At 38.1% G+C, this 25,664-nt stretch overlaps 1 protein-coding gene across 5 annotated transcripts in view; it reads right to left on the bottom strand.

The window, feature by feature from the left end:
• Positions 1-1,234: 1,234 nt before the first annotated feature.
• The window catches only part of Kmt2e (lysine methyltransferase 2E (inactive)), a 74,921-nt gene continuing 50,491 nt past the window's right edge, over positions 1,235-25,664 (bottom strand). For 3 of the 5 annotated variants that reach the window (XM_036182067.1, XM_036182069.1, XM_036182068.1), the window contains 14 exons: positions 22,611-22,875; positions 21,612-21,710; positions 13,525-13,689; positions 12,418-12,726; positions 9,252-9,506; positions 8,942-9,086; positions 8,288-8,538; positions 7,928-7,984; positions 7,248-7,811; positions 5,986-6,275; positions 5,243-5,331; positions 5,017-5,142; positions 4,788-4,873; positions 1,235-4,022 (listed from right to left, as the gene is read on the bottom strand). In XM_036182067.1, coding sequence (XP_036037960.1) covers positions 2,499-4,022; positions 4,788-4,873; positions 5,017-5,142; positions 5,243-5,331; positions 5,986-6,275; positions 7,248-7,811; positions 7,928-7,984; positions 8,288-8,538; positions 8,942-9,086; positions 9,252-9,506; positions 12,418-12,726; positions 13,525-13,689; positions 21,612-21,710; positions 22,611-22,875 — 4,225 coding nt within the window. In that variant the 3' untranslated portion in view covers positions 1,235-2,498. The remainder of the gene's footprint in view (positions 4,023-4,787; positions 4,874-5,016; positions 5,143-5,242; positions 5,332-5,985; positions 6,276-7,247; positions 7,812-7,927; positions 7,985-8,287; positions 8,539-8,941; positions 9,087-9,251; positions 9,507-12,417; positions 12,727-13,524; positions 13,690-21,611; positions 21,711-22,610; positions 22,876-25,664) is intronic. The other 2 variants (XM_036182070.1, XM_036182071.1) reach the window with 2 other exon arrangements.

The following is a 25,664-nucleotide window of genomic DNA, read 5'->3' as shown; positions in this document are numbered from 1 at the left end:
AGCTACACAATGAGATCCTATATCAAAAACCTAAGAAAAGGGAAAAAAAAAAAAAGGAATAAGAGCTTTTAAGTGAACCACTGGTTATTCAGAACACTATAACCAACTTAGTATTTTTAGTTCAAAGACCTTGTGAAATCTACATGGAAAATTACAAGCAGTAGGTCACATTTTCAGATTCAGAAGTAGCTAATCTGGAAACTGGCAGAACTCAACAAAGAAAAAGTAGGTATTGAGACTTCCAATCAAGTACCTTTTTTAGGTGAGATCTACTTGCTTTTTCATATTCACTGTACCATGCATAATTTATTGACAGGTACGGTAATAAGTAGAACTTTCATGGGAATAGAAAAGATGCTCAGATTATTTTCTTCTTCTTTTATTCTTTTAGCCCTGGCTGGCCTTGAGCTCATAGAGATCTGCCTACCTAGGCATACTACCCTTCTCCCCCTCCACACACTTAAATTAGTTCACAGGTTGGTCGACTATGTCCATCAAAAGTACTTGGCTAATATCCTTCAGATAACAGAGCTTTCATTCTGAATTACTTAATATAATGTGCTATTTTTAAAGTATGTGGATTTAAAGATGCTGAATAGGGGGTAGTGATTTTAAGGACGTGAATATTATTGGCATTTCCATGTTGGTTAGCTTTGGTCTGTCTGAAATTGTCAGGAGGGACAATGTGAACCTCTTCATTTTTCAGACTGTTTTAGTGAACATCCTAAAGAGAACTTGGACAAAGATGGCAAAGTTAAGCCAGGTGGTGACGCTTGCCTTTAATCCCAGCACTCTGGAGGCAAAGGCAGGTAGATCTCTGTGAGTTCGAGGTCTACAGAATAAGATCCAGGACAGCCATGATTGTTTCAGAGAAAAACCAAAAACAAACAAACAAACAAAAAAACAAAGTTGACTGATGTTCTTCAAAAACTTGGGAGATGATTAGGATGTAACTCTAAAGGAGCTATATTCTCATATACCGTCAACAGCTAATCTTCAAATGGAAATTAAATGATAAAATATGACTTAAGTCACTACAAGAGCTCACTCAGTCATTTTAAAAGTTTACTGTTTTTCCTGATGCACAAAAGTTATGTATTATCCCCAAATTATGTCATGTTGGATGTTGATAAAAAGGGTCAGTCATCGCTTTTGGTAGATTTCATACTCCTAAGAGGTAGACGGCACAAACTGGAAATTCAAAAAAGAAAAAAAAAAAAAATCACAACTGGTATATTTTTCTTTCAGTAGTAAAATATTCAGAGGCCCCCTTTATTTGAGATATTTCAGAATGCCTTTCCCCTTTGTTCTGTTTAAAGAAATCTATTTTGTACAACTTTAAAAAGCCCTAAAGCTAGATATTTATTAAACATTAAATTTCTGTATCAGTTTTATTAGTAGGGCATTACAGTGATATTCTAAAGTGTGCAAATTAAATCTGTGTTTTAGGGTAAATTACTCCTTTTCAAACCTGGTAGACTGCGGTGTGTAACTGCTTAGTGTGTAATGTATTAATAATGTGGATTAATTTTGTAATTCTGTGATGTTAGGTGTTAGTTAATGACTCATAGAAAAGGCAGTGTGAGAACCACCCACACTCACTGCGGGTAACCTGCCATGTAGCTGAGGTAGTATTTATTAAAGAAGATGGAAGGTTCTTTCCTTACAAATTATATTTGAAAATCGTTAATTTTGTAAAATCATTAAGCAGACCTCAATCTCAGAAGTTGTACGGAACAATTTAGTAAAACTGACATAATTGTGATTTATTAACATGAATTAAAATGCCCAACCAGTGCTTCAGTGTGACATCATATTTGAAATAAAAAGGAAAGGTCATGTACTGTACTACTTTCACAGAGATCACACTTTTGCAAAAGACTTGCCATATGTACAATGCTATATACCAAATGAAAAGGGCTGGAAGCAATTATATACGCAAAGAAATGCAGTATTTACAGTCTGTCAGGAGTCACTAGAAATTATCTATACATTAAATTACATTTTGCTTGCAAAAAATTGATAAAACAAAATGAGCCATGTCCACACCAAATTATAAAAAGCTGTATTGCATTTTCAGACCTAAGATGCACTCACAGAACTGCTGACCATAAAAAAGAAAATCCTGATAGTGCTTTCCTTACTTAATGCATATGTATAAAATAATATAGAAAAGATTCACTAAATGAATTTAACTGCAACAATAAAATTTAAAGGTCATGTAGTATCAGATCTACAGCCAAAAAAAACAGCTGGAATGTTCACTTACAAAATAAAGATGCCTATGACTGGCTTAAGAGCACATTTCTTAAGGAATTTTAAAAGCAAAAATGGGAAAAATACAATGAAAGAGCACTGGTGTTTTTTTGTTTGTTTGTTTGTTTTTTGTTTTTATACAAAGTTTCATGTACAAGCTTTAAAAAGTACCTTAATAGGTACATATGAAATATACAGTTTATCTTACAGAACATTTAAAAAAATGTTATTAAGAGTCCATTTTAATGCCACCCTGAACCGTGGTAATTGTTTTGAAATGTTGGTGGCACCTGTGCTCTGTGAATTGGAATCTGTCCAGGCACTGGAGATGCCTGCTGAGGTCCTTGCACCCCATGTGGCAGGGCCACAGAGCCAGGATGAGGATGAGGACAGAACCCTGAAGCAGTAGGTGTTGGAATACTGTTAGGTCCTTGGGGCTGATGATGAGGACCTGCAACTGGTAATGGACAGTGTGGCCCTGTTCCAGAAGGCTGGTGTTGGGGTCCCGGTCCCAAAGTGGTATGATGTGTGGCTTGTGAGGGATACGGTGGTACAGCTGGATGAGCACTTGGAGGAAAAAGTGGAGGTCCTTGAGGTGGGTGGTGTAAGGCTTGACCTGATGTTGAATGATGCCCAGAAACCAGAACACTGGCTGGAGGAGGAGGAGGAGGAGGAGGAGGGGGTGGTGGTGGTGGTGCTGAGTTTACCACATGCTGGTGTTGTGCTTGTAGACTTTGCAGTCCTGTGGAAGGATGGGGTGGTGGATGGTGATGTGGGGCAGGACCAGGAGGTGGAGGAGGTGGTGGTAAATGGTGTCCAGTAGTTTGAGAGTGAATGTGTGACCCAGGAGTGACAGCATGAACTGGCCCTACTACATGTGCTACAGAGTGCTGCTGATGGGAGTTTGGCTGTTGTATGAGGTGTGGTCCTGGAGCAGGTGGTGGTGGAGGCGGGGGTGGGACCACAGCAGCAGCAGTTTGATGGTGAATGGTAGGATTCTGAGATGGCAGAAAATGCCCTGGAGTAAGGTGGTGTCCTGGAACTGATTGGCTTGCGGTGCCAGGAAGTGCTTGATTTGGTCCAGATGTAAACACAGTTTGTTGGGAAAGACTACCTTTTAGCTGATTATAATTCTGAAAGTTTGCAGAGGGCTGCTGGTTTTGATAGTATGATGAAGGAGGCGGAGGGGGTGGAGGGGGTGGTACCGTGCTGTTGAGACTTTGTTGGTTAAACTGACTGTATGTTGCTGAAGATTGTCCTGAGGGTGTCTGTGTAAATAACGCTCCAGAAGTTGCCTGCTGAGTATTGGCTTGAAGGTTTTGTGCTGCAGGATAGAAATTTCTCTGAGTCTCTCGCTGAGGAGTTCCAACTTGAGGTGACTGTGAGTGGTGAGGCCTGAAGGGAGATCCTAACTGCTGTGGAGGAGGCTTTGGTGAGAGGTAACCATGCTGTACAGTTGTGTGAGACATGGAGGACTTGGGAGGGTTTTCTGTGTGAGGTGATGGAGGACAGTGCAACTTTGCTGATGCAGAAGGCAGCTTTTGTGGAAGTTGCTCATTTGCATTGCGAGCCTGGGCCTGAGGAGGATGGCTCTTTGGAAGGGCTGGGGTGACATTTGGCAGCTGCTTCTGCTGGAGCTCTGTTTTCACATGAGCAGCACTGCTCTCAGCTTCTGATACAGTGGCCATTGCCTCCCAGTGGGAATCTGGTTTTGTGAGTATTTTCCCATGTGACTGAGCAGGATTTATCGGTCCAGGTGAACCAGGCTACGAAGAAAAAAGACAAATCACATAAATTTTTTGTTTATGTAGATTTTAAAAGTACGTACCTTGAAGTTAATACTTTTAAGAAAGGGGCCCATGATGTTGAAAGGTGAGCTTTTCTGAGTACACTGTGTGAGTTCTTACAGTGAGTTAGCTTAAAGTGAATTCCTTTGCTTTTGACGAAGATAAACCAATGTTCTTTAATTTGCCTTTTTTAAAAAGGACTTTGATAACCTTAAAACTTAGCAAGTTTTAATTTCATAAACTCTAATTTCTTTACCCAACTAAAGATAAACTGCTATGAATAAAAGTTATTCATAAAACTTACCATTTAGACTTTTAATATTTTTTTCACTTTATAAGGGTAACCCCATTGTAAGACTGCTTAAATGCCTATAATCTTTGAAAGTCCAAGGCACTTAGATCCCTCCCCTTTAGTTTACAATGGAATACATAGCTGCTCTTCCCCAGCAGGGTGGAGGGTTTTCCTTTGAATGATACCTGAGCTTCTGCTTATGGAGTGCTGAATGGCTGGTCATAAAAGTGTTCCCCATGAAAATAGGAGTGAACACGTGAGACACCTATTGAAAAGGACTTAGAAAACTACAATGTTGAGCCAGAGCTGTGTGTCATAGTTGAGCATAAGAATGAGTGAGTAGGAAGAGTACAGAAATCACAAACTAATACTTGGTAATAGCAGGAGAAAAGTCTGATGGATGTTACCATCAGATTTGTGAGTGTCCAGACTTCAAAGGTCAATGTTATTACCTTGCTCATTTTTGAGGGGCTCTGAGAAGTATCAGGGGATGGACATTCACTTGTAGTTGTGGGTTCTGGATTTTCAGGATCAGGCTCTGTAAAGTAGTACAGTAAACGTAAGATTACAGGACAAATACTGCCTCTTGCAGACACACAGTGCTTGCTGTATAGAGCTTTCTTCTGACTGACTATAAAGTACTTTGAAATAATAGCCATGATAGGTCATCTGCTTACTGACCTGCTATAAGTTCACTCAAAGAAGGGACTAGGCTCTTAGCGTGCACCTGGGGAATGTGATTTGAATGAGATGAAGGTGAAGACTGAACATGACTCGGTGAACATGAGACACATGGTGATTCTCCCCCTAGAGGTGAAGCAGAGGACCCAGAGAGAACATTAGTGCTCACAGGAACAGGGGACAAGTAGCCAGTTCCACTTAGTAGAGAAGATGCAAGCACACTCACCACTGTCTTTATCTCTGCGGTGGTCACTAAGCAGTAATGCTCGCTGATAACTCCTTTCTCTCACTTGTTCCACTGAAGTGGATGCAGTCCTTTAAAATAAAACACATCCTCAGGTCAGAGAAGCTGCCACTGCCTAGACTTCACTTTCTGTCTCTTGATGGGTGAAATGTCCTTCAGATGAAGGATTTTACTATACTGGGACAACACCTTCGTATTAATTAAGCTTTGAAAATATCTTGTCTCCAAACTGAGATTTTTATTCCTGTTTACTCGAAATCAGACTAACATTTGTGTTTGACAATTTCTTGGTAAAATATGTTGGAAATATTTTGTTAACAGTTATAAGTTCATGTCAGGTTACTAAAGGGAGCAAAAATACCCCCAAAAATGCCCATGTCAAAATTGTAAGTTTATAGTTGAGAAGGTAAGTAAAGAGCAGAGTGAATGTGGTCTTTCGCTCTTTGCTGAGACCTATCTTCAATGAAGCTGCTTCTGTCTTACTGAAGAAACACTAGAACTGCTTCTTTATCCAAGGTAACTGGTAAGGGATGCTAACTGGGATGACAAGTTCTGTAGGAAGGAGTATTTACATGGCTGAGATTAAAAAAAAAAAAATTAGACCTTCCCAGCAACCATCTTTCCAGGTCATGACCACCAACCACTGTCTGTGTCTACCCTCCCCAAACAGCAACAGGAAGAGTCATTCTCTTCTTGCACAATGGCACATTTTGGAAGGGGCTTACCACTGAACTTCTGGGTCTTTCTTCTCACTGGCATTGGCGTCTTTTACAGGACAATTACTGGTTCCCTCTTCACAAGAGGTATTATTGTAAGTGGCAGTTGGCGGTGGTAAAGGCAAGATCGACGGGTTTTCTACCTGCTCCCCATTTTCACTGCCATGGACACATCCATCGCCACTGTTGCTCAGGTTCCCACTTGTGTGAGGTGATATACTAATCAAAGCAAAGTTTTCTGCCTTAGAACCACTTTTCCTAGCTTCTCGTTGTCTTTTACGGTATTCTAATAGAGAAACCTTAAACAAGAAAAAAAAAGTAAATCTTTTATTCTTGTTTTGTGTATCAGAATCAATTTATTCTTTAAAAAAAAGATATTGCAGCATTTACATTAGGAAAATTATATAGAAATAATTGAATTTTCCATAAATAATTAACAATTATTAAATGCCTACTATATGCTAGGCATTGTATTTAGATGATTTATATGCATTATCTCATTTAATCCTCACAACAACCCTAAGAAATAGGTATATTATCATCCCCATTTTACAGATGAGGAAATTGAGTAACTCACTCACTCCAGGTCACACAGCTGGTGAGTGTTGGAGCCGGGATTCGAACCTAGGTCTTATTTGAAAGCCCGTGCTCTCTCCACTATACTACATTGCTTCCCACAAAGTTGCCAACTGGACTCTGTTATAAAAATTAAAAGCACATATCACTAAAATGCTTTGACTTATACATCAGTTACTTAACAAATAAGTGTGTTTCTCCCATTTTTGCAAAATAAGGCATTCTGTCTCAAAATTAGGAACTTCTATATTAAGATAGAATCTTATCAAACAGTATCATACTTTCCAAAATACTCTTACATCCATGGCCTAAATACTGTAAGTATTATGAGATGGTGAAGAGGCATTTCTTCTCTCCCAAGGCTGCCTGCTCAATGTAAAATAAGAGAAATAAGAACAAGTATTATCTGCCTATTGTTTTGGTGGAGGTGTTTATTTTTAAAGGTTATTTGTTTCATGAAAAAAAATCACCTTCAGGCTTTTATCTCAAACTACATTTCTTCTTAGAAGTTTAATATTACTATATTTTTACTTTCTTAGGAACATCAAATTATTTACATAAAGCTTAAATATGTACATAAAACACCTTAACTTACATAACCCAGTTACAAATGCCTCACATAACACATGCTGTAACTACCCTTAAGAGCACCGAGTAAAACCCGTTGAAAAGACTATAAATTGTTAAATTATAACCTTTTTCTTTTGTGGTGGATTCTGGGGTGTGCAACTCCCGTCGATCAAATTGTCATTAACAGTCCGTCCGAAACCAGAGACAAGCCCATCTTCAGAAGTACAAAAGACAGCTGTTTCCATAAACATGCCTCTAGTGTCATCCTGTGTCAGGCACTTTGACTCACTTATTCGGAAACCTCCTCCAATCTCCAGCTGATGTGAGGGTGTCAAGTCCCTCAGATTGGAGTTGACTGAGAAGTTAACTCCTGTCCTGTCAGGGCTCTTTACCCAGGAAGAATACATTGTACCTCGTCCAGAGTGGGTTGAGTCCAGTTGGCTGTTGGGCTCAGGCCTGTCATGGGCTGGTATTTCCATGGTTTTCTGTAAGGCAGGTGGCTCGACTGTATCGAGTCCCAGTTGAAGGTCTGACACAGATTCTTTTTCCCCTGGACAAGGCCTGTTGATTTCAGTCCTACTCCTAGGGCTGGTATAACCAATAGTCTTTATTTCTTGAAGGCCCAGTTCGGTTAAATTGGAATTTCTAAAAGGCCCTAACGTTAGCATGGTTGAAGATCGGTCATATCCCTGTTGGTAGGAGGGGAATCACACAATGCCATTTAGGGACAATTTACTATCTAAGAGTAATTTAAGCAAAATAATATTAAGAGAATCAGCAAATGAATGTTTTGATAATTCCTTACCTCTTGACTGTAAGTGCGTCTCTTTATTTCTGGAGAACTTTCTGGGGAAGAAATATTCTATATAAAAGTAATGAGCAAAATTAGAAATTAAAATACAACAACCTGTATTTTGTACACATAGATTTCAGATTTAAACGTTGTTGAAGACACTTGCTTTAGGTCAATTTGATAAACACATTATTAAAAAAATGCTCATGTGGCACAGATAAAATTGTTTACATTTGTGTAAATGTAGGTTCCCAACTTTCTCTTAGTTTTTCACCACACTAGTTAACAAAGCAGGGACAGGGTTTGCCAAAGAAGTTTGAGAAACACTCCTTCCCAAGAATGGACGTGTCTTTTCCCCAGTGAATGTCTCACCTCAAAGTGCATAGTGTTTCCTGGAGTGCCAGGGGTTACTGGGGTCACTGGTGAGTATATGGGTTTATAACCATTCCTGTAAGCTTCATCATCTGATTTGATCCGTGGAGGAGTGGCAAATGCTGGGTCCATAGGAGTGATATCTGTGTGAGTTGGTGTAGCATATGGTGAAGGAGTAGGGGTGGAGCTTTCTGAGTAAGCAGAATCTAGCAGTTGATAAAGTCGTCTTTTTTTTAGTGGTGTAGTTAAATCTGTTGGTGAAATAATAATTATAAGAAATCATACTGCTGCTATAATTAACAGTAATTAAGATAACTTTCTCCCCCAAATTAGTCTTTTAAAAAAAAAAGATGAACTAACATGAAATCATCTTCCTTAAGCCTCCAAAAGTTTCAGCATTAGCAATTATCTTGCCTGAAGCTAAGTCTCAAAAAGTGTTATTAAGTACCCATGTTACTGTAACTAATGTCTTAAGAATCCTTTTAAATCCACTGGAAAGCACCTAGCCCCACATTAAACCCCAACTTAAACAGTATTTCCAACTACAGTTTTATGTATGTCCACACGCAGAAAGTCAGCTGACCAGAGAGACACAGCAGTGGTTAGCCTGCCATCGACAATTCCTCATACTAACATTACAACTGAACACGCTACCTGGGAGGGAACAGCTGTCATTTATCAGAAGTGGGCTTTTATTTTCACCATTAACTGTGGGACTTCTGGATCCTTCCTGACAAGGTGAATGATATCTATGTAAAATGGTTGAGTTTTCTTCTTCTAGGGCTTGTTTCAACCATCGCTGAATAAAACAGAAAAAATAAATGAATAAGGATCAGTTTGCAGCTATTTATATAGCCTATAAATGCAAAGCCAATCACAAAGCATTTTATTGTGAGGAGCTCTAGTAAGGACTGAAATTTGCATTTGGCTTCTCCTAGATTTTTATATCCAAAGAAAAGTTTACCTTTTTGCATGAGCCAGAAATGTTTTCAGTAGTTTCTTTTCTTCTCTTTTTTTCCGAAAGGAATGGTGATGTAAATCTAATATAATGCTTAGGAGTAGAGTATACATGGGGGCTGTAAGTGAGACCTGGCAAAGAATTGAGCTGTGTAGCTAACACCTCTGGATCTGTAGTTATGCGCAGAGGCCTTTCTGAAAGGCTGTCTGAAGGTTTTCCTGTCTTCTCATTCTTCTCACTTAACCATTCATTGACCAAGTGCTAGAGAACAGAAACATTTGGATCACTATATAGTAATTGCACAGATTCCACTACAGAATATTTTAATATCAAATTAGATATTGGCACATCGTCTAAGACGATAAGATGGGTAATTTAGATGATTTATGTTATGGGGCTGGAGAAATGGCTCAGCGGTTAAGAGCATATACTGCTCTTTCAGAGAGGACCCAAGTTCGGTTCCCAGCACCCATGTCAGGTGGCTCACAACCGCCTGTTAACTCCAGCTGCAGGGGGATCTGACACTCTGGCCTACATGGGTACCGGCACTCATGTGCACATACCCACAGACAGACAGACAGACAGACAGACACACACGCATGATTAGTAATAATCTTTAACAAAAATTATTCATACTATGTGGTGACAAAGAAACCCAACTATCAGTATTTTCATTTTGTTATTTATTATTATGCTAAGGAATATTATATAATATTTTGTAGGGATAAAATACATGGATACATGTAGAAAGTTTATGTTACAAAAAGACACTAATTTTTGGCAGGTCATGGTGGTGCACTGCCTCTTATCCCAAGCTGAGTCAGGACTGACACAAGTCTGAGGCCAGCCTGGACTACATATAGTAAGTACCTGGCCAGCCAGCAGTAGGGGCCTTTTTCGTTTCTTTTCTTTTCTTTTCTTTTCTTTTTTTTTTTCTTTTTTGATATAGCAAAATCTAGGAGATACCAGTGAGTGCCAAAAACAATGCAGGCCTGTTGCTTTATATTCTACATGAGACTGTTGAGTTGTTAGGAAAGTCTGCTTTTTAAGCAGTGCTTTTCTAGACCAAGTACTCATGGTTGCCTGGAGATGAGGTTAGCACATGGACAAAAGAAGCATGTCCACATTGATAATCCTTAGGTCTTTGGAGGTTTGAAATACCTCTTAAAGATGCTATGCTTTTGAAATTTTACCATTCCTCCATGTATATTATTCAGTCTTTGTTGTTGTTGTTCTTTTGGAAATGCTTAGGACTGTACCCAGGGCCTTCTACATGCTAGGCAAGTGCTGTTCCATGGAGCCACACCCCAGCCCTCATAAAATGGCTACCTGAATATACCTGGTCTTGAAGGCGCTGCACTGTTTTAAAAAAAAAAAAAAACAGTTGCTTAGGAACGTTATATTTTACTGTTGGAGTTTTTAATTTCATAGCTTAAATGTAAGTTCTAGGATAAATATTACATATTCATACACATACAGACACATACCTATCTTCTCAAGTATTCTGTATCCTTTCCCTCTTCCTTTTCCTATATGTATAATTTCTTGTTTGTACCTTTGTAGGGCAATGCTATTCTATGGTATTATTGTTAAACAGGATGATAAAATGTGCTGTAAATAAACACATACCACTGCCAACAATTTGCTTTTAACAAATATATTTTATATTTAATGCATATAAATGTGGTATCTATAATTAAGAAAATAGTTTAAAAACAAGTATGTTTCATTTCAAAAAGAAAAAATTCAATTTGTTTTTTTCTCCTTCCAAATGTGGGTAAAAAATATGCTTACTACTGAAGGCAAATATCCACTTGCTTGTTTAAGTTATGTGGCACACAAGCTTTAAATGAAACACATTAGTGATGTCTCCAACAAAACCTCTGACTCTCTGGTAAGGAAATTAGAGTCTGCCATTGGTGTATAATCTTGAACTCATACCAGAATTCATTAAGCATACTTTTCATTGTTTAACAGCCTGCCTATGAACTATTAAGAAATTAGGTAAGAAAAAGACAAAAATAAAAAGTTCCCAAATAAGGGTATGGCCTAAGTCACCTGTCCCTGTGTGTTGTCTTTTAGAGAAAAACAGCTGCCCCTAATTTTAGACTGTTAATTTTGAGCTGAAAAGTTCAAGTTGATGAAATTCAGTGAGCAGTTTCCCTTAAATTATTTCATTAACTGACAATTTTCCAACGATTTCTATTAATGATCTGATGTAAAACTGATCTTCCTCATCTGGCTCATTGAGTTTAAAGGTGCTGCCAAGCCTGGAACCCACAGAGTGGACAGAGAGAATGTACTTTATTTCCTGATCCCCACATGTGCACTCTAGCACACACATACAAATAAACTTTTCAATCCACATTCTTAATGTATTCTATTGAAATCATAAGTCTCTTCATTTTTTTTTGTTGTTGTTGTTTTTTGTTTGTTTTGTTTTGTTTTTCAAGACAGGGTTTCTCTGTGTAGCTTTGCGCCTTTCCTGGAACTCACTCTGTAGCCCAGGCTGGCCTCGAACTCACAAAGATCCACCTGCCTCTGCCCCCCGAGTGCTGGGATCACAGGTGTGCGCCACCACCGCCTGGCTAGTTTCTTCACAAACTATGAAATGTACAATGAAGAAGAGCTGGGAGTGTGGCTCCGGGGTAGAGTGCTTGCCTGCCACTCACAAGGCTCTGCGTTAGCTCCGTTAGACCCATAGGCATGGGAGAGAGGAGTATGTTAAACCAGTTTCAGAGAAATGAATATTTTATACATCAGTAGACAAGCTAATTTAGAGAAATCATGAATTGCAATACTAAAGGTCTTTATATTTAATCTTCATAATACAAAGTATTAATGTTCTTGACAGTTTTGTACTTCTCATTCTTAATCAAATATCTGCAAGTGTAAAAATGATGTAAATTGAATTGTTTTTGTTTTTGTTTGTTTGTTGTTGTTGTTTTTTCAAAACAGGGTTTCTCTGTGTAGCTTTGCGCCTTTCCTGGAACTCGATTTGTAAGACCAGGCTGGCCTTGAACTCACAGAGATCCACCTGCCTCTGCCTCCCGAGTGCTGGGATTAAAGGCGTGCGCCACCACCGCCCGGCTGTAAATTGAATTTTTAAGACAGTTTAATTTCAGTTAAGAGACTTGTTACAAATGGATCTTACTTTCATTAGGACTCATACCTTCTTTGTTTTGGGGTACTTTGTGGGACATTTACTAAGTGCTGTAATTTCCGCTTCAGTAATTATCTCTGCTACTGCAGTGTCGGTTTCTGGCTCTACAGCAAGTACAGTGTTTTCAATGTCATTCTGTTGTGACGTAACTTCAATGTCAGGAGAAGATGGCTGTATGTCTGAACACATGCTGATGGTTCTGTGTCTCCGACGCTGCTGTCCAATGTGAGTCCTACTGCGAGAAAAGCTTTTTCTTTGCTTCGTTCTATTAACTTTGGCAGGGGCTGGCTTGATGGCAGCTTCTTCTTTTACTTGTTCCTAGTTCAAAATACAATAATGGGACTTCTGATGCTTATAGATATGTTTATGTTGAAATATGGCATTGTCTACTTTAAAAACTAGCTTCCCAGAACCTTCTTTAAGAATTCATGTATTTTAAGCTGGGTGGAGGTGGCACACACCTTCAACCCCAACTCGCTGGCAGAGGTAGGTGGATTTTTGAGTTGGAGGCCAGGCTGATCTACAGAATGAACTCCAGGACACCCAGGACTACACAGAGAAACTCTGTGTCACAAAACCAAAAGAATGAAGATGTACTGTGTGTGTGTGTGTGTGTGTGTGTGTGTGTGTGTGTGTGTTTGCGCGCGTGCGCGTGCGCATTTGAAAGGACAGCCTGTGGGAATTGGTTTTCTCCTCCCACCACATAGGTGCTGGGAACCAAGTTAAAGCTAGCAGGCATGTAACAGCTTTAGTGGATTAGCCAACTTCTGATAACAAACCAAAATAATTCAACAGTTTCTTACTTCAGTGCAAGGCAAATATAATATTGTTTCAAGTCTAAATTTCCCATAGGGTTTGAAATGCTCTAAAAGGCATTATTTAAAAGGTATTATTAAAAATTCATGGGCTGGTGAGATGGTTCAGTAGGTAAAGCCTAAAGACCAACGTTTGAACCCCAGAATCCACATGATCAAGGAGACAGAACTTACCCTCTGACCTCCACATGTACACAATAGTATGCAAGCACAGAGACATAATTTTTGTAGATGTGACTGTACTGTGTAGAAATTTAAGGCATTTAACTCTGAAAATAAAGATAAACCTAAGTAATAATACCTGGATAACTTCAGCATCAGTGATAATCTGTGATTCTTTACATTCAGACTTAACTTCTGTCTTGGCTGTGCTGATCCTTTCCAAAGCTTGTTCTCGTCTTTTCTCTCTTTTTTCAAGTCTGGCAAAAGCTTGCAAAATGGCTTCCATTTTCCTTTCTTCTCTTGTCTACGAAATTTAAACTTGAAGTAAATAATCTCAATATTCCAAAGCAAAAGTTCTACATGTCAGATGTTCATGACAGATTTTAAAACTGCTGTGACACTGTTAGCAATAAGCAGCCTGTTGTTGGTAGGGGGTAACAGTTTACAGCCATTTCAGCATGTGTATGAATCCCAAACTTCATCTCAGCCATTATAGAGCATATGTATGCCACAAAAGTTCAATGATACAACAAATAAAAAAAATTCCTTGTTTTTCCAAACCCCAAAACCAAAATTTTAATAGAGAGGTCTGCCTTTAAAAAAAAACCTGAAAATCACTAAGGAAACAATATGATGAAAAAGAAAAACTCAAATGCACTTTAAAGAGGCAATGTATTTTTGTGGCAAAGTCTTAGGTTTAAGCCATGGCTGTACCATTAAGTTTTAGTAAATAGCTCTATCACTCTGGCAAATTAGTTTTGACATTTCTGAGGCTGTAAAAGAGCATAGAACACTTAACACTTCGTTGAATTGTTACTGAGTTCAAATGGAAAACATGAGGCTTTGAAACAATACTTGGAAAATGGCAGGCCTTCATAAATATTAACTCTCATTTCTACTTTTGCCCTCGTGCCCTCCATTACAGTTCTTTTAAGGCATTCCTCTACCTTCTGCTCATCCTTTCTTACACTGACACTTCAAGACAGGGCTGAGGGAACAGCAAGAGTTCCTTTGAGCATCAGTTCTCTTGGGTAGAGAACATTAAGAGCCAGGCCCAGAGCCTTGAGCAGAGGGCCTGGCAAATGCTTCAGCTCTCAACCAGAACCAGGAAGCAGGTCCATCAACTGTCCAGTTCTCCAAATCAAAGAACCAGGTCCTGAGGCTCAGATCCTCCTTCCTTGTCAACGATGTGGGGAAGAAAGAAAGAGAGATCAGAAACTCAAGATCTGGCTGCCACAGACTTCGAAACATTGGAGTTTCAGCTTTAGTTCCAGCAATGACTGGCAGAGATTTAAACACTAATAACTGTAGATTACTCTTTCCTGTTTTTTTGAGTAAACACATTCAGTAAGGGAATAAAAGATGCTTACTGGACTGCTTTGAAATGCATTTCTAAATTTTTACCCTTTTGAATTCACACAGAGAAAATGGGTCCACAGAGGTAAGATTACTTGTTCGTGGACACACATCTGTGTCTTTTCACATAATCAGAATGGGTAATTCAAAACATGATTTCATTTGTTCACTGGAAATGAAAATTTTAAAGCCAAATTCTTAGACAGTTTCCTGTCTCTACCTTACTTTCACTACTTTAAACCCCTATAAAAATCCTGTCTCTGTATTCAGTTTTTTTTATAAAAAGTTTCATTTAGAAATCTAGACTTCATAATAGTTTTCTTTCTTTCTTTTTTTTTTTTTTCATTTTTCAGTTTCTCTGTGTAGCTTTGGAGCCTGTCGTGGAACTCACTCTGTAGACCAGGCTGGCCTTAGAACTCAGAGATCTGCCTGTCTCTGCCTTCCAGAATGCTGGGATTAAAGGCACACATTACCACTGCCCAGCCATAATAGTAATTCTTAAAATTACCTCTCCTGTTAAGCCTGGTTGGAGGGGAGACTTTAACTACGATGATTACTTCTTTTAAAAAACAATATTTTTCAGAAGAAACAAGCTTGTGTTAAAAAAAAAAAAAAAATGACTACGTGCATGCAGGTACCCTTGGAGGCCAGAAAGGGGGCGTCAGATCTCAAATTGGAGTTACAGTCAGTTGTGAGCCATGGATGTAGGTCCTCTACAGGAGCAAGCAGTAAGCACTCTTAACCATTGAGCCATTTCTTCTGATGCCCAAGATTCTTTTATGTGTGAGTAACTCAACCACTAGGTAGATACTCAAGGAAGAGTTTTCTTTATTATAATTACCCTAGAACTTCTAAGACAGTAATGAGTGCATGTCAGTCATCTTTGATATACTCTAATATTTCCTTGTTTTGATTGTGAGATTGAGGATCTGAGATAAACCCGTATGATATAAAGAGGGAAGTGAAGTAAAGGTTGAACTCCCTTGAAAACAGTGTGACCACATGTTAATTAAACAAAACACTTTAGAGGTGGTTAAGTCCTAAAAAATGTCACAAAAGTTCTTCACATGTATGTAGGCCACTCAAACGTAGTGCCTTTGTATAAATTACAAGTTTCCTGACAGCGAACTTGTCTTTCCAACTAACCACCAATATTATTACAGAAAGCACAAGTGTTACCACATTTCTACAAGCATTTATTATATAGCAATAAAGCTGAAAGGACTAAATAAATTCCTAATAACTTTGAGATTTATCTTAAAATTATGCAAGTGTTTGGGAATAAATGATTGCCTGAATGACATAGAACCATTTGTAGACTTTGACTTATTCATTCATTCATTCATTCATTCATTCAGTTATTTTTTTATTTTATTTTTTTGGAGCTGAGGATCGAACCCAGCGCCTTGCACTTGCTAGGCAAGCGCTCTAACACTGAGCTAAATCCCCAACCCCTATTTTTTATTTTTAAAGGGCAGGGTCTCTTGTGTAGCTCTGACTGTTCTGGAACTTGCTATGTAGACCAACTCACTGAGATCTGCCTGCTTCTGCCTCCTAAGTGCTGCAATCAAAGGTGTGTGCCACCACACCCTGTCAGCTTTTATATTCACCATTGTATCTAATGCATTAATTGGTATATGGTCCTGTGTAAAGATGAATATTTAATGAATAAGAATTTGCAACCATTTTACAGATCTCTGAAAAGTATGTTAACTCACTTTATAGGGAACTGGAGCTGGTGAGGAGACAAGAGATAGCAATACTACTATGTATAGCTTCTAAATGGCTGTAGTTTAGAACTGTGATACAAGCCATCCATGGCTCTATCCAAGCCCAAGGCTACCCATTATCTGTGAGCTGGGAAACTGACAGGTTCCAATTCAGAACTGGATTTGATAAACTGTTATGCTGTAGTGTTAGGTTTTAGATAGAGTATGTGGGATATGATACATGACCTACCTGTACACTGTTCTTGTGATCTTAGTATATTATTTCTTAGTATAATTGTCTCTAAGCAGAAGAAAAAAAAAAATCTGCTTCATATTTCTACCCACTTGTGGTACAATTTAAAAGTTTTAGTTTATCTGTGTGTATGCATGTATGTGTGGGAAGGAGTGGTATGCATTCCAAAATGCTTATGGATAACTTGAAGGCATCAGCTCTCTCCTTCCACAGCGTGGGTCCTTCCACTAAGAGTCACCAGGTTTGGCAGCATATGCCTTTACCCACTAAGCCATCTTGCTGTAGAAAATAAAACTACACTGGGTAAGCTGAAACTCATTTGAAACAACTGAAAATAAGCCTCTAGTCCAAGCACCATAAGTAAGGTAAACTTAGTGTTAGAAGAAATGTAGGTTCCTCCTGATTTGCTTTTCTATCCTGCAAACAAATGCCTTTTCTGAAACAAACAAACAAATAAAAACAAACAAAAAACAACGATCCCTAGACCTCAAGAGCAGAACTCTTGGCCTGTAGTAGCAAGAGTGTAAGAGCAAGAGGTGCCTGGGGAAAGAACATCTCTGCAGTCTTCCGGTCTCCCTCTCCTCAGTCTCAGTACCCAGGGGCTGAAAATATTCCAGTAGTAAAATATCCCCAATTCTAAAACTGAGAAACACAAAACTGCCTGTAAAAAGAAGGAAATGAAACCAGAGAGCACCTACCAAATAACTATCTCACAGTCCTGAAAAGAGAAAAGACTCCTTACTATAGAAATACATGCTTCCTTAAATCTCTTTCAAACAGCAACAGAACTGATAAATTAAAGATTGCTAAGATTATGAATGAAAGTCATCCCAAAGTAATATATGGTATTCCCATTTACTCTATCACATGACAGTTCAACATAATCCTAACAGCACCATTATGTGGCATTCTCTATGAGAGCTGCTCTGCCTTCTCTGTTCACCTAGTTTTTACATAAAAAAAAAAGCACTGAGATTTTTATTAAACAAGTAATAATTATGTATTGTATAAAGCATAGGTCACTGCCGTGTAAAGAGGTATAATTTGAAGAATTTAAAGATTTTGAGTATTACAAGAGGCAGGTAAACCATAACCACCTCATTTTGTTTGGACAAACTATAAAAATGAACTCATTCAGCTTTACTATATCATTTTAACAAAGATGATTACTAATCTCAAGAATTAGCGTCAGTTTAGTCATGCACTAAGGAGAAAGTGGTGAGTTATGATGGTGTCCCTCATACTTCTATCATCAGATGACGTTCCTGGCAACAAATTTGCTCTCATATTTAATAATATTAAAATTTGGTACCTTCTCAACTGTTTTTCTAAGTTAAATCACCTCTAAATACTAATAATAGTGTTCCCCCAGGGCAACTATTCCCCAAGATAAGAACCAGGAATTCCTGATGAGTTGTCACGCACCCCAAATGTTGCAAGGTATTCAAGTGCAGATAAGGCTAACCAACAGAATTTCTAAGTAATAACAAACCTTTTCACAGACATCTATGAAATACATTCTGATATAGAGGAAGCCTTAGAAAATTACGAGAATCATGCCTAATTCTAGGCAAAGCCTACAGACATCGGCTGGGCTGTGAAGAAGATTCATTTAAGCTCACACTCCTGGCCTGTCTTTTCTAAGTGGCTCTTGGGTCCATTTAGTTGGCTCATTACTAAGCTGCCAATTCTAAAAGCCAATTACTTTTTTCCACCTTAGCAGCTGGGGTTATGACAGTAAACAAGTTCTTATATAAGTTTATGTTATTATGTGAAAGTTATCTGGCTTAGACATCTCTCACCCCCACTGACCACCAAAGTTGATTTGATTTATCTGGCTGCCTAGCCCTACCCTTTCCTCTCACGCTATTCCAGCTCCATGTGTATGTACACTAAGTTGAAAAGGCTAGATGACCTCAGATAAAGGAAGACCAGTCTTTGATCAAGGGTACAAGTAGCTGTGCTCCCCTGCTAGAAATTCCAAGTAAGCAGTCAAGGAGTTTCTGCAACAAGGATAACAGGAGTCTAGATACTCCTGTCTGTCTTCCTTTCATTGATTCTTAAATTTCTGTCTTAATGTGAGGACCATCATGAGTCAACTTCCATGAACTCCAAGTTTAAGCTATTTGAGTATAATTAAAAGCATGAGGAGGCAGAGGCAGGTGGATCTCAACAGAATTCTAGACAATAGCTACATAGTAAAAGACACCATATACTAAAACCTCACATACCAATATAGTTGTTAAAACTGAGCAAGGTATTATTTATACAGGTAACAATCAGCAAAAGAATTCTGTTTTGCTAAAATCTTACCACAATAGATTACATGGAAATTTGACTTGGAAGAAAGTATTACCAAATATGGTAAATGGAACACAGTGTTAGTAGTTCCTAGTGAAACCCATAATGTTCTTAGGACATGCATATGAGAAAATTTTAATCAGTCTGACATAAATTTCTCAGAAATATTGCATTTGTGTTCTACTTCCTTTTTAAGTTGCTACTTTTCCATTTGCTCTTTTCTATCCAGCTGTTAGTATTAATATAACCAGTGTAAATGACAGTCTACAAGATTCAAATTAGTTAATTTTTTTTCAAAGTCAAGGCTTTGAGAAGAAAAACCATATCAATTGTTTAAGAACCTTTTACATCAATAAATGAAACATCAAAGTGATATTCCAGTTAAAAAATAAGATTGCAATAATCTTTTTGTTTGTTTGTTTTTTTGTTTTTCAAGACAGGGTTTCTTTGTGTAGTTTTATACCTTTCCTGGAACTCACTCTGTAGACCAGGCTGGCCTCAAACTCAGAGATCCGCCTGCCTCTGCCTCCCGAGTGCTAGGATTAAAGGCATGCACCATCACCACCTGGCCAAGATTGCAATAATCTTGAAGCTATGGTCAAGGAGGCAAAGGATGTAAGTTTCATTTCACATCCTTTGAAAAATGACATACTTTACAGGTTTCCCACATTTTACACTCCCATTAACAAAACTTACAGTTTCAGTCACTTCAGGGGCAGTTATTACCTAGGATCTAAAACTAGGCATGTTCTAAGTTCGTACACATTTATCAGCATTGAGTGGTGTATACACATATACACACATATCTTTTGGAGGGGGACACAGGGTCCTCTATAGCCCTGGCTGTCCTGGACCACATTATGTAAACCAGGCTGGCCTCAAACTCACAGAGATCCATCTGCCCCTACCTCCCTTAGGATTAAAGGCATGTGGCAACCATGTCTGGCTTGACTGGTATTTTAAAAGTAGCAACATGACAAAAATGTAATCTGAATAAAATTACATGAACACATTATAATCTCCAGTGTCATTTTATTTTCCACAAAGTCATTGCTTTATGAGTCTGTGGGAGAGAGACAGGGTCTCATGTAAACTCACTATGTTGTAGAGGGTGATCTTGAACTCCTAAGCATCCATCATCTACATCCCAAATCCTGAGACTACAGGCATCTACTGCTATTCCCATCTGCCTATTACAGTTCTTAAAGTCAGTTGTAAAAAACCCATACTTTACTGTAAACTGATCCAAAGCTTCTACAGAAGTATTAATACAAATTCAAAGCTGCACCAGTTGGGCAATGGACTGAAAATTAGTACGTAAAGAAAGGAGAGATGGCTCAGAGGTTAAGAGAACTTGTTGCTCTTCTAGAAGACCTGGATTCAGTTCCCAGCATCCACATGGTTGACCTCCGAGGGCACCAAGCATGCATGCAGTGCACATACATAGATGCAAACAACATGAGTGTTAATGTGTGCACATACACAGGCCATAGATAAGTTAGGTGCAAGTAATTTAAGAAATAATTGAATCTTAAAGAGTTCAATATAATCCCTTTCGATGTACAAATCAACCTCTTCCAAGCTTTCACCTCTTCAGGCAAGTGGTTCTGGAGTCCTGAAGCTATGAAACACTCTGTATTGCTTTCACAATGCAGGTAGCAATTTTAGCAATCAGTTGAGGATGATACCCACGATGATATTAAAAAGATTAAGTAGGTCTACAGAGATCCAATATCTTACATCCCCACGGTAATTATAACACATGAGATCCCATAGAATAAAAAGTATGAAAACCCTAATATAAAAGAATGTAGGAAACCTACACTAAGTCCATCATGGTATGTAAAGTCACTTTTCAATTCTTATGCCAGAAAGTGTTTTGAAAGCTAATCGCCACTATTAACTCTTTTTGGGGGGCCAGGGCAGGAGGGCACCAGATCAACCCAGGCCCTTACATGCTGTACAAGTGCTCTTTTACCAAGCTATACCCGAGCTCTGTGATTTATTTATCTACTCATTTCATGGCAATCCTATTGCTTCATCCCTGCAAATTCTGCAGGTGTGAGACTATAATTAATTACAATTTCTTGTCCAACATTTATACTGACAAAACATTTGTAAGATAAATCATGAGGAAGAGAGAGCTTTTATTTATGATAACAGTGTAAGACTACAAACACAATGGCTCCTAAACCATGGTGGATCTTGAAGTTTTGCTAACTGACTTAGTAGTAATACAAAGCTTAAGGACCTGTTTCTGTCTTAAGTCATGAAAAGAAACAATACATTTAGCTAATGAAAAGACATACTGAACAATAATTGTGGTATTAAATTTATTAAAAATTCTTGGCTTTAAAATGTTCAAAGTTATTTCTTAAAGGTGGTATACATTCTTAAATGCCCAATGAAAAGTCCAAGAAAATACAAAAAAAAAAAAAGTGTATTTAAATGGTAATGACAAAGCCAAATAAAAATGCTCAATGTCATATCATGAGTCCAGAATTTTCTAACTTGAAGTACAGAAACCCACATAAAGGTAGTTGACTTGTAAAAGAACAGCTGACCCACTCCAAAGGACCACATGCAGCTACTAGCTTCCCAACTTACCATCTTCCTTTTTCTTTCTGCAATCTGCTCCTCGGATTCCATTTCTACTTCATTGCTAATAGGAGTTTTTTCTTCCATATCATCAATAAAATCTGGTTCCTGAAAAAAGGAAATGACTTATTTATGGAAACTATTACTCCATATATATAAAATAGGAACTATACACTATATCTTTTAACCACAATTCAGAATGTGAAATAAGAAGCCCACCAAAATCTAAATTTCTAAACAAAGTTTTCAAACTCATATAAACAAGTTTATGAAATTCCTATCAAATGGTAGTGTGGCTTTATGTTTCTATTTGTTCCAAAACAAATTATCACCAGACCTGCAGATTTGAAATCTCCACTGTTCAATTTAATACTTAAGACAGTTAGACATGAGACATGGTGGCACACACCTTTAATCCTGTACTCTGGAGACAGAGGTAGACAGAGTTCAAGGCTAGCCTGATCTGTGTAGTGAGTTACTAGCCTCAGAGTGAGACACTGTTTCAAAAGAACAACAAAAACCTATGCTATCTGGAATGTCTTTAATTGCGCAGGTTCGGTCAACTTGGTAGTTTCTTAATGATTTGGCATCTGTTGTAGGGAATCCTATGTGCAAGTAAACAGAACAAGGACTGAGGACAGGCACAGTGGCAGAGCACTTGCCTAGCTGGTGTTAGATCCTATGTTCAATCCCCAGATCTGGGAAAATAAATATTTAAAGTATTAAATGATTTTAAACTAAAAAAAAGATGTTTAAATACAACATTTTCCTAATTAAAATAATTTTCTTGGCCGGGCGGTGGTGGCGCACGCCTTTAATCCCAGCACTCGGGAGGCAGAGCCAGGCAGATTACCGTGAGTTCGAGGCCAACCTGGGCTACCACGTGAGCTCCAGAAAAGGCGCAAAACTACACAGAGAAACCCTGTCTCGAAACACCTCCCCCCCAAAAAAATAAAAATTAATAATAATAATAATAATAATTTTCTTGAGAATCAGGAGAGTCGGTACCTGATTATTTGATACTGACAGTCTCAGTGGAGAAAGCTTTCTCTGTTTTGTTTCTGGACTCTTTATTTTGTTATTTGTTCCTTCACAATCCAAAGTAATATTCTGATTTTGTATATCTTTTTCTTTTGAAATATCTTTCTCTTTTTTTCCTTTTTTCCTTCTGGTCTCATAACCACTGTTGATATTTTCTGTGGATTCCGAGCTCCGTTTTAGAACAGGGCACTCCGGATTTTCCTTGAGGCATGCACAGTCCACCTTGTATTTACTGAAATGATAACCAGATAAATATTAATATATAAGACAAGACTGAGAAGTTCATGCTGCAACTCCACAAAATTCATGCTTTTATTAATAATAAGTATCTCTTAACATTTTACTAATTTGAATTTCTGGTAAATATGACAAAATAAATGTTCTTTCATAATAGAGATACTAATTTTTGTTGTTTTTTTGCTACTGGAGATTGAACCCAAAGACGAGTACTTCAAATATGCTAGGCAAATGCTATGTCACTGAGCTGTAGCTCCAGCCTTTAGATGTTGGTTTTGAATACAGTCTTTTAAAGTAAAAGGACATACTATAGGTTGCACAAGGTAACATTAAGGAATAAAACCACCTTTACTTGGTCTGAGGGTGGTATGCTGACTCTTCAGTTAAAAAAAAATGCCACCTATGATAAATACCAGATCTTCCCTAGTTTAGTATACTTTAAGGAATGTTTTTAATAACCAGTTTTCCTTAAAAGATTCCTTGAAGAAAACTTAATTCTAAGTCTTCTCTCTTTTAAATGGAGCCTGAAAAATTATACCATCCCTCATCTTCTCAGTAATTATTAATACTCTCAATCTGATAGATGACCTTAAAGCTTAGGCTCATGGTACTCTAAAAGCTTCCTTTAAGGATTACACTTAACTGCAAAAGTCTGTCTGATAGCAACAACTTGTGTTTACACAACCATTACTCTGTGCCAGAAACTGCTTTAAACACCTCGCATGTGTTAACTCACCAAAAGTTCAAAACATTCCATTAAGTGAGTAAATTCTCAGTCTTAAGCTAAGGAATCACAAAGTGATGGTGAAACTGGTGTATGATTACATAACGAGTAACCAAGCAAGATATAAATGCACACAATCAACGCCTATGGGCTAACAATCTCCTAAAGCAGTAAGCACAAGATGCATGTTACATTCCCTCCCCATCCCCACAGAGGTTAAAAGTTTGTAAAAACCTGGAGAGACTATGGGAGCAGGGAAGTCCCTGTCTTTTAAAAAACAGGCACCGCATGTTACACATATATGCTGCTTACTAATAGGCTTTCAAAATAGCGTATTTCTTGGGGCTGGAGAGATAGCTCAACAGTTAAGACCACTTCCTACAGTTGAGAGAGCCTGACCTCACATCCCTGCACCCACAGAAGGGCCTATCACAACAGAAAAACACCTCCAGGAGACATAAAGTCTTTTTTTGTTTGTTTGTTTGTTTGTTTTTGAAACAGGGTTTCTCAGTGTAGCTTTGCACCTTTCCTGGATCTCACTCTGTAGACCAGGCTGGCCTTGAACTCAACAGTGCCTCTGCCTCCCAAGTACTGGGATAAAGGCATGTGCCACGACTGCCCGGCATAAAGTCTTTTTCTGGTCACTGGAGGAACCAATACACATGTGGCATACATTCACATAAACATATAAATAAAAACAAATTTTAAAAGAGTGGAAAAGCCTAAATTGTTATGATAAATATAACTCAAAGGTAGAAATACATATTGAAGGTAAAAGGACTGCACACTAAAGGAAACTTGGGGAATATTATTTTAAGGTGTGTTATTTTTGTTCATGTTGCATTTGTTGAACTTTGTGAAGCTGTGTTTAAAACACCTGATAGTCTAATAAAGAGCTGAATAGCCAATAGCAGGAAAAAGGATAGGTGGGGTTGGCAGGCAGAGAGAATTAATAGAAGGAGAAATCTGGGAGGAGAGAAAGGAGCCAGAGAGGAGGACGACTTGAGGGGCCAGCCACCCAGCTACATAGCAATCCACAGAGTAGTAAGCAAAGAAAGATATACAGGAATTAGAAAAAGAAAAGCAGAGGCAAAAGATAGATGGAATTTAAGAAAAGCCAGCTAGAAACAAGCCAAGCTAAGGCTGGGCATTTAAAAGTAAGTATAAGCCTCCATGTGTGATTCACTTGGGAGCTGGATGGCAGGAGGATGGTGCAGGATAGATGGCTCAGAGATTAAGAGCACTTACAGAGAACTTAAGTTTGGTTCCCATCACCCATAGCTGGACGGCTCCCAACCCATACCCAGCTGTAATGCCCTCTTCTAGCCTCTGGCACCCACACACGTCATATACACTGACATACACACATAAATAAAGATAAGTAAATACTAAAATACAGGAAGAAATGAATTAAAATGTCTATAAATCAAAATACTACAAAATATATAAAGATTCAAGAAGAGTGGAGGAGAGTCTGCATGTGTTGCACATCTGTAATTCTATCACTCAGGAAATAGAGGCTGGAATAGCAGACTTCAAGGACATCACAGGAAGTCTGAGGCTGGCCTAAATCCTCCTCTTTACCCTCAAAAAAAGAGAGAAAAGCACTATAACTACAGAGCTATATCTCCTGCTTTATTTCTTGATTTGGAAAATAAGTACATGGATATTTGTGTCATTTGTATTTTATATTATAGTTTTAAAAATACAAATAAGTTTTCTTTTTTTTTTTAACCCAAAATTAATGTCTTTCCCCCTAACATTTCAAAACAATAGTTCTTAAAGTTTTACTGCAGGCTCTCCAACAAACCATTTCTATTACAATGTAATAAAAACTGGTACAGCATCTTTTATTTTTAAGAAAAAAATGATGTGTTCATAACAAATGACTAAGTAAGTTGTTTAACAAGTTGAAGTATAAGAAAGTGAGGGAAAAAATTCTCACATAGTAAAGTCAGTACTGTATAGCTGAATTAGAGCTAATAATCATAAAGTCTGAACATTACAATGAAATTTAGGAAATAAGTAATGAGGATGTGATTGCTGCTAACAGCACACTT

This window comes from Onychomys torridus, chromosome 3, assembly GCF_903995425.1.
Source record: "Onychomys torridus chromosome 3, mOncTor1.1, whole genome shotgun sequence".
Lineage (NCBI taxonomy): Eukaryota > Metazoa > Chordata > Mammalia > Rodentia > Cricetidae > Onychomys > Onychomys torridus.
The sequence above is the reverse complement of the archived record's forward strand: the minus strand, read 5'-3'. Positions and strand labels throughout refer to the sequence as shown.